General features: G+C 45.3%; 1 protein-coding gene across 2 annotated transcripts; it reads right to left on the bottom strand.

Moving 5' to 3' along the window:
• Positions 1–70: 70 nt before the first annotated feature.
• LOC144949225 (dnaJ homolog subfamily A member 1-like) lies at positions 71–14,903 on the bottom strand. 2 transcript variants are annotated; one of them, XM_078879119.1, is made up of 9 exons: positions 14,786–14,903; positions 12,536–12,704; positions 10,907–11,090; positions 10,519–10,623; positions 9,156–9,383; positions 6,330–6,444; positions 4,716–4,831; positions 3,745–3,845; positions 71–2,666 (listed from the first exon to the last, which is right to left on the bottom strand). In XM_078879119.1, the coding sequence occupies exons 2-9, from the start codon at positions 12,665–12,667 to the stop codon at positions 2,454–2,456; spliced, it is 1,194 nt and encodes a 397-aa protein (XP_078735245.1). In that variant the 5' UTR covers positions 12,668–12,704; positions 14,786–14,903; the 3' UTR covers positions 71–2,453. The 2 variants fall into 2 exon arrangements, with proteins under 2 accessions (XP_078735245.1, XP_078735246.1); XM_078879120.1 differs by lacking the exon at positions 14,786–14,903 and adding an exon at positions 14,603–14,703.
• Positions 14,904–15,403: the final 500 nt, after the last annotated feature.

Here is a 15,403-nt window from a genome sequence, read left to right as displayed (position 1 = left end):
ATCAAATGCATTCTTGTTTCTTTCTCACCACCACACACCATGATACAGAACACGATGCATGTCACCTGGCCACTGGATTGGGCTTCAGCCCCTTTTATTTTTAATGTTTATAATACACACCATACTCTACAATACAGATTATTTTAGATAAACATTTTACAAGAAATGAATGTTCTTGCAACGGCCAAACTAGACAGCTTCGTTTTGTGAACACGCTCTGCAATCCTCGCCAAGTGCAAAGATCATTATTCGGTCCCTGGTTTTGCCGCTGGAATAACCCAAATCAAACGGTGACGTTTAACCTCCTCAGTGGCAAAAGGATGACAAACTGGGTTTAAGGTATATATATTTTTACAATGCCGACTTTTATCAGGACACTTCAATTTGCGATACTCCCCTTAAAGCAGGTAAGGGGGGGGGGGGCTTTCGGATAGCTCTGGTAGGTGACATGAAAACACTTTGGCAGCATCTCATAACAAATTAGGGCTCAACGTGTTTCCAATTATCGAAACGTGTAACCAAGTGGAAAACAATCCCACACCCCTACAGTAAACCATTCCACTATGTCCTCGCTCAAACGTAGTGCCGACTTGCAGCATTCGCAAATGTGGCGAGATGTGATCATAATTCCATCAGTTCCGACTGCACCAGCAAGTCTTGCAAATTCTGGGGTGGGTGGACTCATGTCAGATTCTTTGCAGGTTCCAATGAAATTATTTGCAAATATGCACACAGGCAGTTGCAGAAGACGTAAAGGCTGGCTCAATTACACCTTTGTAAAACAAACACGCCCCCCCCCTCTCCCCTCTCAAACTCTATACTACTTTGAGGCACTGTGGTTACCAGTGGTTGCTCAGAAAATGTTTTAAATGCATTGGCTGGTAGTGCCACCATTCGTGGCACCTGTGTTTTCATTTAAACCTGGCCAACATCCTTCATCAAGAGCACGTGGCTATAAATGGCAAGGTGTAACTTTACAAGTTTGGTGAAGTTGCCATGACAGTATTTTAAATATTTAGTTACCAAACAAAGTCCACCTATGCACCCAGAACACTCTAAAGTGCTCCCTGTTGCATCCCACACGTTTGAGGTGTAGCGAAACTCCCAAGTGTGCAGCCATCGAGCTGATGAGCAAGTGGCAGCCGGCACCATTCACTGCGGCAAAAACCTACCAAGTAGACTTCCAAGACCACACGGTAAATCGACCAAAACCAGCGGTAGGCTGAGGAGGGTAATGCACATCCATTAAAATTTCAGGTTATCTTTTCAGTATATGTTGCAGTTCGCAGGGTATTCCACTATTAACCTATGTAAGTTACATGTTTTTCTTAAATTATGTATTGTGCAAAGCTGCTAAATGTCAACCCTCCTGAATAAGAGACAACTTAGCGTGAATTAATGAGTAAATTCCACAAGTATTTAACCACAAATTTACAATTCGAACAAACCAAGCAGATCGGAAGCTGAATATTATTGCAGCAAAGAGGCCATTCTCTCGTGGCAACGCGGGTGTCAGCTGTGATGTGGATGGGTGCAGGACAGGGGTCAGTAGGTCGCATGCTTAACACATACCAGCTCGCTGTACAGACCATGGAGCAAGCGCCTTGTGTCAAAGGGTGTCATTTTACTGTCACGAGTCTTGCGTGTTGGCAAATGTGAAACGTATCGCTTCTGGATTACAGAATGTTTAAAATAACCCCCCCCTCAAGGTATTTCATTACTTATTTATGAGCCATGTTGGATTTTGCTATCAAGGTGAGTACCGGTAGGAAATTATACATCTCAGGAACCACTTACAACAAGACTGCTGCTAATTCCAGGCTATGAAGTATAAACGAAACAGATGCCAGCACTGGCTCGATACAGCTGTGGTTACAATGCCTTGCTCCCCACCATTCTCGGAGTATCTTGTGATCCACTAAAAAAAGTGCCATAGAGCCGAAATGAAATCTATCTGCTGACCGACCCGGTTCATGAGCTTGGGCACAAGTTCACCAAAACATAAATCAGGAAAATGCTGGCAAGATATTTCATGTTACGATGAAAGACAGCCTCTTAGTACAAGCACAGCTTGGCAAACTCCATGCTCTCCTTGACTCCATTCCCACTCCGTTCCGCAACTGGTTTATGCAGCAGCCTTCAGGTAAATCGCTCCGTCGACATCTTTACCCTGCATCGCAAACTTGTCTCGTGACGAATGAGCAGGTTTACAGCGGAGCAACTATTTTAGGCCGTGACACACCAAACGCCACCACGACATGAACGCGCGTCAAGGTTTATACGGTTTGCGAGAGAACAATTGTGCGCACCGAGGATGAAAAATCTGCCATAGGGATGGGATTTACAACAAACGCACTGGCGCTTACAGTGACCGGCATGAAGCCGTGCATGTAGAGAATGTGCTGCGTGTGCGTGTGTGGCGGTTGGTGGCTTGGGGGGGGGGGGGCAGACCCTTAGGCCGTACGGCACTGCACGCCGCCGTGCTGCGGGCCGTCCTCGTCATCGTACACGTCCCCGTTGTGCCCGCGCCGTTGCGTCGGGTCGATGTTGGTGAGATGCGCTTCCTCCATCTCCTCGGTGACCATCGGCTCCGGAGGGCTGGGCAGGAGAGAGCGGAGCTCGCCGAGCCGATCCACCTCCAGCCAGCCGGCTTCCGGGAACGACACCTGTGAGTGAGCGAATCCCATTAGTTGGTCCATGCGACGTCGCACAGTTGTTGTTTTGGTGCCAGCTTGCATGTGTGTACAGCTCTTTGGGAACCAGCAGTAGTGCATTTACCACTCGTTGCAGAGGTTCTCAGAATCTAACAGGGCTGGTGCACTAACCATAAAATGAACGCAGTCTACTTCACTGTGGACGTGAAAAGATCCGGTGATGTCATTCACAACGAGTAGGTCATCGTGTCATGGACCAAGTTTGAAAATTACTCCCAAGTTATTCAATTGGCATTACACTTCAATTATCGTCCTCCTACTGGTTGACCAATGTCCTCTTGCCGGCCAGGTGCCAAGTCACCTTGTGCTATACACAAGGACAGCTGCCACTTGGGGTACCGTTTCAAAAGTTTGAGATGAAATACAAGCCACTTATCGAGTGTAAAGTGCTCCGAGATGCTCTGGCGTAGAGTGTGCCATGCTAAAACAAATCGTTGTTATCCAATATTGGATCAAGGCATCTCCGTGTCATGTTGGGGTTCTTTTTTCATTATACTGCACACCACCGGTCAGTGAAGGCTGGTGAAGGGGGAGCTAGGACCTGTTCTGATATAGTTCACTACTGTTAGCCCTGGCTGGGAATTAAACTCGGGTTGCCTGATTCGTAATTCACTGTAACACCACTCCACCCCTATCACCACATCAAAACAAAAGTCGACCATCCCTCTGCTCAAGCTCACACAAGCATGGTGGGCTCTGACCCAGCAGAAGATATTCCAAATTCTAGGACATGGAAAAACTAAACAGAAGCAGCCCCCCCCCCCATTCACATTTCACGACTTACAATCTGAAACTAGTGCACTCAATGATTGATTCTGCTGCCAAAAACACCACTCAAACCTACGAAGCACACTAACATTTAGACGCACAATTTTGAAACGGTAGCAACGAATGATGAAGGCAATGGTGATGGTGACAATCAGTATCTGAAATGGCCAATGAAGTGTTCAAGCCGGGTCACCGATTGCATCGATATAAATGCCCCTAACCAGCAGCTGTGCACCTTGTACGTGCTGCCTGGCTCTCTCACCTTGAAGTGGATGATGAGACGCCCTTTCTCGAAGGGGTTGCGGTGAAACGGCATTCCTTCATTCAGCACACACTTGATGGCATCGTACTTGATCACTTCGCCTGCGAGTGTAAACACAGAGGGAAGGCAATTGATACATGCACGACTTTTGGAATAGCTTTCAGCCTGCATGCACTTTTCCATACGATTTCAAGGAATCACCTTTCTCTACACGTGTTATAAACCCTCATTTGTTTCCAGTCAGCATGCACGTTTCCATCACTTTCTCATCATTTGTGGAGATTGGTTAGTTTGTTTATTTTGCCCCTCAAGCAATGCCAGACACCCTCCACGATGATCATGAAGGGTTTGTCCACAAATTTTCGGAGGCGCATGGCAACTATAGAAATGACGGCCTTAACTGTATTAATGATTCCTACCAAGGGGGGAAACCAGGATAAAGTTGTTTCAGTCCTAATGCTGAAAAATAACATGGTCAAAATATTGAATCTTGTGCCCTAAAACAAGGCTATTGTGCATTGCAGTTTGGCGAGGTCACGTAATTGCCAAAGCATGACACATGCAGTGAGATTGCGCCGACTGCTGTATAGCAGCGGCAACTGTGGTGGACAGTTTGTGCACACGCCGTTGAGCTTATACACGGTGTGTGTGTGCCGGCAGGGCGGAGGAACTGGGGCTAGGGTCACGGAAGACCTCATCTGGAAGCCCCTGGAACCCGCTAGTGGGTTTGAGAAGCGTGTTTGTGTTGTCCCACGCATTACAATGGCCGATATTTCGCTCCATGTCCTTGCAACTTCTCCGGGAATTGAATTCAACCGAAATATCAGACAATGCCTAACACGTGGTAACAACCCAAATACAGATTTGAGCATTGAAAACTCTGTTGGATATTAAAATGTATACTTATCAATCTGAAGCAAACCACCTAGCAACAATCACTTTGTGTAGAGTTAAGGGAAGTTTTTAGGCACCTGGGTGGGAGGTGATGACGATGGTGCGGTTGTCAAGTGTCTTGATGGGCCGTCTGAAGCCGCACAGAGCCTCTGTGAGACTGATCTCCATCTCCATCAGCAAATCCTGTCCCTTTCTGTGGACGAAAACAACGCATTTAACGGCGTGCACGTGAAACTCAAGAGAGTTGTCTTTATTAAGATTATCATGATTATTATGTGTGTTTACCCAGGAAAGCCCCACTTCAGTCTGAAGACTCTTTCAGGAGGGCCCTGTCACGCTTTCACAGTTGGAGGCGATGTAGCTGTGTGCAATCCAAATGTAGTCATTTGCAGGTAATTTTTCAGCATTGGGATGTTTGGCCAATACCAATGTATATGTTTATTTTAGCTATTGGAGGACACCCATGCAGAATAGGGGGAAAATATACAACTCTCGACAGAAAAGCCCGAGTTGGGAATGAAACCCAGGCGTTTCTTGTTGAGAGGCACGAGTGTTACCTCTGCGCCACCCTGCCACCCCAATACGGGTTTGAGGATTAGGATTTGTTAACTGCTTAAATTCCAAGGGATCTCAAAGCGACTTACAAATACAATGAAAAACACCAGGGCATAAAAATAGTTCCAAACTTAGTAAAAAACGGATTTTGGTTTCTCTTCATGAAGTCTGTCTTGCTACGTGAAACAAATGAGTTAAACATATTGCCCAGCAATTAAATACCTGACGCTGTGAATGAGAACAGTCAATTTGCTTTGAAGCCAAACACATGAATGACACCATGTCCATTTTGTCTGGACATGCCTGACAGACAGCTGATGGGCAAAGTTCTCTGAAGCGGTGCATCACATCCACTCGTGCACTGTTGTGATTCTGTTATCATTCTCGCCACAGTGCATATGCCTCTAAGCGCATGCAGTATACCTCAGACGACGCCATATATTCAGTGTGGCAACCTAGTGGAGGAAAATATTACTACTGCTACAGAAGACATTGGATTCAAGATGGTGGCAGCTGGTGGAAGTTCAGTGTCCACTGCAACGGACATTCTCAGAAATCTGTGAATAAACTATATTCAGTATGCTCATCGTTTGGGTGGGGTTTCCATTGACTAAAAACACACTAAACCAATAAAAATGTGTATTTTACTAGAAAACCCGTAGCTGGCTAATGGCAGCTATGCTGCATGCCTGAGTCCAGAACTAGAGACAAGGGTTGGTGGCTCACATTTTTTTTTAAATGTCCAAACCCCTTTAGGCTGCGAGGTTGCCATCTCCTGGCTTCCCCAGGCTTGGCAGTACAGCAAGTGTATCATCTCCATCTGTACGGAGATTGAGTGTTAACTCCGGCTAGCACACATGGGGTTTCTCTGCGTTCTCCAGTTTCCTCCCACATGTATAAACACTCATGAATGGAATGGCCACTCATCCCAAGAGGTCCGGAGAGCTTTGGCAATTATTTGTGCCAATTCTGGCTACCCTCTTGCTTGTCTGCGGTTTCCCGCACTGCTGAATCCTTCTGGCCCACATAAAAAAAGTCATAGAAAAACTGTGCATGTGACAAATGTGTGCAATTATTGTTTTGTGTTTGTGGTCTACGTCTCTGCCAGACGCAGCAGTGCCCCCCACCCCCCACACCTGCGGAACACGTCGTGCTCCTTCTGGTCGAGCACGATGATGACATCTCCAGGGTCCAGGCCGGGTTCCTGGTCGCCCTCTCCGTAGAACGAGATCTTCTGGTTATCGGTCATTCCTGTACACGGCCAGGCATGCAGCCATTAGCAACACGTTACCGCGTAGTGTGGGCGCTGTTAATTGTCAATAAATAAATCTTAGAAGAAGCTGGAATGCTAAGAAAAAAGTTAGGCTATATAGAACCTTGGTTATATGCAACCATCTGGCCACATGGCTGACCAGCTCTGAACCAATTCCTCAACCACATCAATTCCATACACACAGCCATCAAACTCACCATGGAGTTGTAAAAGGATGGCAAGCTACCATTCTTGGATGTTTTAATCGAAAAGAGACCAGATGGCTCAATGGGCCACTGTTTACAGGAATGCCACCCATACGGATGCCTACCTAAAACCTGACTGCCACCACCATCCATCCCAGAAGAATTCCCTCATCAAAACTCTACACCATAGAGATCGATGTATTTCCGACCGTCATCACCTCGCCAGTGAACCGGAACACATACACCAAGCCCTCAAGACGAATGGATATTCAGACTATCCGTAAAGCTATCACCCCAACCGTTGGGAAAGAACCATCTGAGGACCCAATCAAAACCATCACCTTGCCATATACATAGCAGGGGTCACCAAAAATATTCCAAAATCATGAGCAAACAAGATCCTGGTTCGATTTAACAGTACATAAAATTCGTGATCCGATCCCATCTGTGAAGCATGTGATCTCTGACATGCAATACCCCGGCGTCTACAAACTAAGCTGTATTTGCGGCAGCAGTTGCATTGGGGAAACCAAGCGACATGTCTCGGACCGTGTTCGTGAACATAAGGTAGATCCGAAACATGGTAGGACCAATACTGCGGCCGTGGCTGATAATTGCTTGAATGCAGTGGGCTCACACGAAATTGATTTCTTTAAGACGAAGGTACTTTGCAAACCCACTGGCTATAAATAAACATTCGTTCATGAAGCCATTAATATATACACACACAATTTCAACCGAGAAGATGGTTACAAACTCAGCAATCACTGGAAGGACGTTATCAACCAGTTTAAGTCATAACTGGCTGTAGTGTTTCCATTTTAGACCTTGCAGCCCTTTAATTGGTGGAAGCCCACCACCAGGACCATCACTGCCCACTACTACCATCACCTCCAGCAGCAACCTCCACCACCACCAGTGTGTCTAATTACCTGGCAGCACCACCCTACATGCTGCTTGGGGGACACCGTTTTTAATCCCTTACATTAACATTAGCTACCCCACCCATGCTACCGCCACTTAGGCTACGCCCATTTTAAACCTTTATAAACAGTTTGCCTTAGAGGCCAACCCCCTTTTCCTGATGACGACCGCTTGTGTTGCGATCGAAACGTCGTAGTTTTTTTACCTATCTACGTGACTTTACCGAAAGACCCAAAGATTACAATTTTATAATGCAGAAACTTGGGCACTGACATTTTATACACCTTGTTTTGGTGGCAGACTGACGTTCAGATTAACTGAGAATCACACTCCCATGAGCAGAGGTTGGAACATTGCCTGGTGCTGGGAATCACCCCCTACAGCAGTTACTCAAAGCCAGAGATGGACAGTTGGAAAACTGGTCACGAGTTGGCTTCCAATGGGTGCTTAAATGTGGGTGTTGCCCAGGCAATTATCTACAGAAAAATATTAATATTCGCGGGGATATGTTCCTGCAGAACGTCGCGAATATTAACACTCAAAGCTTACGAGGAAAATATGTCGGGGGCATAAACATATATGATGTTTAAACAAACTATATTAATATATATAAAATACATACTGTATATTATTGTGCTAACTTACCTCTAATAATGACGAACATAAAACATATGTAAAAGTGCAAATACAAATGAATATATTAATATTTTATGGTATTGTGTCACTTTTCGTTTAGGGCCATGACTCGCGGTAAAACGGTGCCCAATTATAAAACTGTACAGGAACGAGGCTCGTGTGTCAGTGAAGCAGCAGCAGGTGGACTGAGGAGGAGCGTCACATGGGGAACTTTCACGGTCTCAACATCGACGCCACTCCCATGCATTGGTATACTACATACAGTACTTCTCGTTGGGTAGTCGTCTTATACAGCCGCAAATATTTAAGACAACGCCGTGAATTCCCAATCACACTGCAATAATTTTGATGCAAACAAACAACACCACGATTATAAACAGCGTGAAAATTAAGGGTTAATTGTATTATTAAAGCTACTCTGGGGGCAGTTGTTAAAATCAACTTGGAGGTGAACTGGCTGTGACAAAAATAATCGGGGCTTAACCTGCGATAGACGAAAGCAATCGGTAATAAGTATAACCCGTAAAAACAAAGTTTTTCACTATAAATCCTTTATATGCGTGGCAGCGAACTTAATATAAAGGATCGATCCCGCGACCTTTGGCATGGGAAGCGAGGGCGCTACCAACTGCGCTACTCCGCCACGGCCTGTGGAGGGGTTACGCTCTGGGCTCTTATACTGTGACGTTCAGCCAAAGCGATGAATGAGTTCTATTTGAATATATGTAAAATATTTTTTTTTGCCTAAAAAGTGTAACATTTTGGGAATTTTTTTTCACGAACATTAATTGTCTGGCACAACGAGTCTGTGTGGAAAATGTCAGCTCGATTGGATCACGGGAAGTGGGTTAAAAAACGACCGAAAGATTTGCACGGTCATAAGCAAGCAAGCACGCAAGCAAGCAAGCGAACTTAATATAAAGGATTTAAAAAGGTATCTTCACCTTTGTCGATGTGCACTTCTAAAATCTTCTTCTCCTTGAGGATCTTCTTCCCGTTGCAGTTCTTGCACCGGTCCTTTGCTTTTATGCGCTCTCCCTCCCCGCTGCAGTCGGAGCACTCGCGCTGGATCTGCTGTACGAAGCCTGGCGCGATCTGGCGGATGTGCACCTGCACGCCCGAGCCCCGGCACTCCGGGCACCGCTCCACAGCACCCTTCTTGCCGCCACGTCCTGCACAAAACACAAACACGCCGAAGACGCAGCAGCACACCGAGTATACAGTCATTACCCCACGGGGGCACCCATTTTGGTTGCTTTAAGATTAAACCACGCTCATTCTTCAAAGCCAAAAGACCCGTTGTTGTTGCATGGGGTCACCATTGCTCAATTAAGACCAAAACAGGAGGACTTCACAATTCTGGCTAATCACCCGATGAAGCTGGATGTCATCATCACCTGCAAAATGTCGTACTCGGATTGTAAATGTTGTGGGTTTACTCTCCAACACACCAGCGGTGTGCTGAAGCAGTAAGTAATTGGCACGTTTTGTTTACGTGACAAACCTTCCTAATTGGCTGTGTTGTTTACGAGATCTAGCCCAAAAAAAAACCTTTATTACAGATAACATTAGTCGCGAAAGCCTACGTGTTAAACTAACCCTGTATCTCTATCCACATCCTTTCATCTCACCCTCGGTGACCCTCTATTCCTCATATCCTCAATTGGCATCTCCTCCATATCCCTGCTCATCACATATACTTTGTCTCTTCTCAATAAGTGCCAAAACTAAGTCTCACCTCCCTAACTTTCTCGAGAATATTAGTAACTCCATGCTAAGGCTCTAAAAAAATATCAAGATTTATCACGGAAAGGTAAATAATGTGTCTATGAAATGTATATTATGCGGATGTTAAGAATTTCATCGAACAAACTTGCTTACAGTAACGTAACTTTTTTTTTATGGTTCGGCAGTTAACCGCTCTTAACCAACTTATTTGTGTATCTAGATGAAGTCGCATTAAATCTGTATTTCCCAAGTACTCGGAATATTTATGGCTTTCAGATGGCTCCCAATGTCACTTCTACACAATTGCCAGTGCGAACTTGGTTAATGGATGCAAACAACGCGGCCATGGAAATGCGGTTAATGAATGCAAACAACCCAACACCGTGCAAACTAAGCATTCCCAGAAACATCAAATTCACTCCGCATCTCCCTAAGTTCTCGACTGGATAGAAAAACTTACCATAATAACGCAAAATGTAGATTTTTCTCTATAGGATATCATGAACTAAAACTCAGTCGTTACTTATAAATGAGATTTGCATATTTATAATGGCTTTGTCACGAGAAAGTTTGACTCACCTTCGCATTTGTCGCAGATGACATTTTTCTGCATGGAAAGCTTGCGTGTAGCTCCGTTATAAAGATCCTCCAAGCTCACAGATATCTGATGCACCACATTCTTTCCTGAAATAAGATCACATGTGTCAGTGGAACCTTCCTACAACAGCAACGCTGCCATTTATAACAGTCTTGTGAACTGTTGCACTTACAATGTCCAGCACACACACTGCATGTAAACGGGATACATGTTCAGCCCTTTTTTAAATCAACTGCTGGATGAGCCCCCCCACCCTAGCTTCAGATTAAATTGCCTTCTCAATCACAAAACAAATATAACACTCAATTCGAAACAAAGACACTTTAGGATCAGATTGCGGTACACTTCTATTGGGCGTGTTCCAGATACCTTTTGTCTCACGTTGCATGCTTCCTCCACCTCCGAAGAACATGTTGAAGATGTCCATGGGCGAGCTGAATCCTCCGCTACCGCCTGCGCCGCCCTCCTTGATGGCCTGCTCCCCACCCCGGTCGTAGAGCTCCCGTTTCTTCACATCTGACAGGACTTCATAAGCCTGAGATATCTGCTTGAACTGTTAATGCGACAAAACAGAAGCCACGAGTAGAATAATCATACTTTTGTAATTGCAACTTTTTGTTCAGCGTTAAAACATAACACCCTACAACCAAACCACCCGTTGTGTTCTCCATCTCAGACCCCAGAAGATAAGCACAGTCTTAGGATGGGTGACTACAGGGTACATTAAGTTGTCAGATGTTGTGGGGCTGGGTGATGGGCACCAGAGGGAAGGGAGGCAAAATTAAATGTCGCACTGTACATAAGATTAATTTTTACACATCTTGCCCACATTGATCAGGATGGGTAAGTATGGCTAAATAACCCCCACGGCATGGGAAGGCCCTCATCCAGCAGTGGATTAACAAATGGTTGCACGTGTACATACTTGAGCAATACACAACTCCAATAACCGTGCTCCAATAATCCAGACTTCCTGTAATTTGCAGATTATTCCCAGTTCACGATTGCTCCCTTAATCCGCAGCGCACCGTAGAAGGTTGAAACGGCTTCACGGAGCAAACACCACAAAGTGGAGAAATGGATGGGGCTAACCTGAGGCTGCAGAAGTGGAGCTACAGGGAAATGCTGATTTAATATTTATTTATTTGGAAATATTGATTTGTTTTGCATCAGCACACAGGAGCTGTTTTGCATCAACATTTGTTTAAAAAAAAGCAATATTTTTTTTGCTAGACTTGGCTATTCGCTCTAAATATGACAAAGAAACCTTTCAGAGACCAGGGGTCGGCAACCTGCAGCTCTGGAGCTGCATTCGGCTCTTTAAGAACTGCTTTGTGATGTTATTTATTAAGAACCGGCTCGCATTCACATGCATTGCGGGTGGAGATTTTTTTAACCAAATTATAAAGATGGCTATTCTTGTTATTTTTATTTTGGTTGCCAACCCTTGACCTAGACCCATATGGCAGATCTGCACCATTTGTGTCTCAGTAAAAGCCACTACCTTATAATCCGACAATTTATTGCAGTTTAATTTATCCGCTAGTCACATGCCATGCATCCCCCGTAACCCACGAATGTTTCAAGGATTAATGCAATCTTGTGGCGCTTTCCTCCAATAATTTGTGGCACACCGCGTCGGTACAAACATTTCTCCGCCTATTTGTGAGTGCTCCGCGGATTACAGGATGGCTATATCATCTCCACATCAATGCGGATTATTGGAGATCTGCTGCATTGGTTTTCATGATTGAAGGAGAAAAACAGAGCCATCTCAAAAAAAGCAATCTTAAAAGATGTTTTCAGTGCATACTAATTGCTAAGACGTAAAGGTCAGAAACAAAGCAATTAACAAAACAATTTGAACAAAAATGTAAAGTGCACATGCTTGGAATTAGTCTCAGACATAAAAATGGGAATTAGAGAAGATGTGCAGGCTAATTACGAATGAAATGATCCTTGCTGGTGATGATAAAGGATAACAAATGGGGTCCATACCTTTTCCCCCTCATTGGGGTTTTTGTCGGGGTGATACTTAAGGGCGAGTTTTCTGTAAGCCTTCTTCAACTCATCTGCAGTGGAGTTCGGCTTCACACCCAGCAGATCGTAATAAGCAGTCTCCTTTACCATCTTGTTAGGCTGCTTAATCCTTCGTCAACAGAGCAAACTGCACAACAGGTTTAGTGCAGACGTTAGAAACACGTTTTTTAAAATCCTCAATACAAAGCCGCAGCAGGCGGTGTAATCATTAGCACGCTGCCCTTGTACAGCAAGGTTGCCGCTCCGAGCTCCCGGCGCGGCACTTGAAACAAGGGCCACTCCCAGTCGTAGAGACGAATACGCCAGTTGGTCCATGAGCAGATCACACACATTGCGGGGTAAAGTGTGGGTACTCACACCTCTTCCCAGATGTCTGGACAGCACAAGGCCAAATACTTGGAGGTACTTCCGCCAGCAGTGGAGTGAGCAAGCAATTTCAAGAGCTGTACCTTTACTTATGACAACAAGACTCCTTGTTAACGTCAGTATGAAAAACTAGCAGTTCCGTTTCTAAATCGTTAGCCCTATTTAGCCATCGATATCGTACGTTAATTTTAAAACAACCAGAGGCACACCGGCATGCTAATCGGGTCTTCAAAATGAAACCTTCCACGCCGACACTGCGGGTTGTGCTTTGTCATGTAAGCCTCACCTACATACGGACGTAGTTTTCATGAAATATTTATACCTCATCGTGGGTGGGGCTAATGTTGTTCATTTGCAAGTATTATTTTTCGAAAGATGACTCAACTGAGCTGTCATTTACGCCACTAACAGCAGTGCAGTATGTTAAGTTTCCTTTCCATTTATAGTGCTCGGCCTTAAATAATCTACACAAATGACGGAACAGGATTTCCAGAAGATGCTTGCACAGACCAACATTCCCAACCCAGTTTCTCAAACTACAAATGCTTTACATTGTCTTGTTGATTGGTGTTAAATTGCAGCATCCATATATAAAGACATTATAAAAACCCCCACGACGTCACGCTATACACCCCAACACCACATCAAACAAAGAAAGCCCCTAACACAATGCACTTGCCTACTATGGCAACAGCAGCGGCGGTTGTCTACAGCACTATTATACAGTACAATCATGTAACAAACTGGTTGACGCCTTTGTTACGATACATTGCATAAGCCCAAAGGCGTACAAGGGTCAAGGTATGTCGCAGCGTCAGTTTTCGTTCCTTGATACTGTACGCATCCGTAAATACGGACATGAAACCGATTATAATACTTCACTGTTCGCACTAAAACACAGCACTTCGTCAACGTCACTGTTTTAACATCCCATCGCAAGCCCAGGGCTGGATCAAGGCTTCCCCACGCCTGGATCAAGGCTTCCCCACGCCTTCCAGTCCTGGCAATGTCTTTGCCGAGTGCGAGTTGGCGATGAGGCGGGAGGGCCCAGACATCACTCGCCACCGATGTTCGCCGTGGATGTGAATCGAACTCACGTGAACGCACTGCGCTAATGCGCCACTGCTCCCCCCCCCACTACCACGGGTGGTAGTTCGATACGCACGGAGTTATACAACGGCCTCGTGGGGGTTACACAACGGGCTCGTGGGAGAAAACGACCAACGTATCTTTTGATGATAAAACCGAAAGCAGGACCCCCCCCCCCCCACAGGCAAGCCGGGACGCACAATCCAACGTCGCGAACACCGTGCCGGGTGATCCCGGGCTGCCTAACGCGAGTCGTGGAGGACGCCTTCGGCTCACGATGGACGGGAAAAATCCCCCCGATTAAAGTTGCGGCAGGAGCCGTCGCCTCGTGACGCCATTGCAGAGATCTGCCGTGAAGAGCGCCCGGCGGCGAGGTCCAGGAGCGCGTGCGACCCCTCTCTCAAACGACGTCTCTCACTCGGGGATTGCTTCGTTGCTCGTTTACGAATGACACGCAACAAAGGCGCTAATAAACGAGATCGCAAATATTGATTTTCTTCAAATAAATACATTGTTACCGGCTTGGGCCTAGTCGGTACGCCCGGACCCTGACAGGACCACGCCGCTTGCCTGTGCGGCGCTGCGGGGAACGCGACGTCGAAGGCGGCCGCCGCGTCCAGGCAACGCGGCGGGCATCGCGAGGGGAAAACGCTTCACGCGGTACAAAAAAAAGATTAATATATTGTAAAAAAGACAACAGACGACAACGGTCGCTGCCTCGGTTCCACTTGTGTGCGTGAGTCTGTGACTCACCGAGCCGCTCGGAGGGGAGTGAGAGTCCGCGACGAGATGGGAGCGAGGCGACGCTTTTCTATAAATGGAGGAGCGGCGAAAAGGAACCGGATCCCGAGAGGAACCGGAAGTGATCTCGGGCTGTGGCCCCCGCGTGGAACCGGATCCCGCTTCCTGGGTTCCCAGTTCTCTCTTGTCAGCGCGTGGCAACTCATGCCGACAGAATAATACTATTATAGTGCTATTATTATACTATTATAATACTACTATAATAGTACTATTATAATATTACTATTATAATAGTACTAATATACTACTGTTATACTATTATAATAGTATTATAATACTATAATAATACTATTATAGTACTATTATAATACTATTATAATACTACTATTATACTATTATAATACTACTATTATACTATTATAATACTACTGTATTATAATAGTACTATTATAATACTATAGTATTATAATAGTACTATTATAATAATATAATACTACTATAATACTATTATAATACTATAATACTATGAACTTTTTTGCCCGTCTAAGGACGGCTGTATATTGCAATAAATCTGAAATATTCAATAGAAAAATTGTTCAGCTCATGATTATTAATGAGGGGGGTGCCCCA

This window comes from Lampetra fluviatilis, chromosome 53, assembly GCF_964198595.1.
Source record: "Lampetra fluviatilis chromosome 53, kcLamFluv1.1, whole genome shotgun sequence".
Classification (NCBI taxonomy): Eukaryota; Metazoa; Chordata; class Hyperoartia; order Petromyzontiformes; family Petromyzontidae; genus Lampetra; species Lampetra fluviatilis.
Note: the sequence above shows the minus strand (reverse complement) of the source record. Positions and strands in the feature narration are given on the sequence as shown.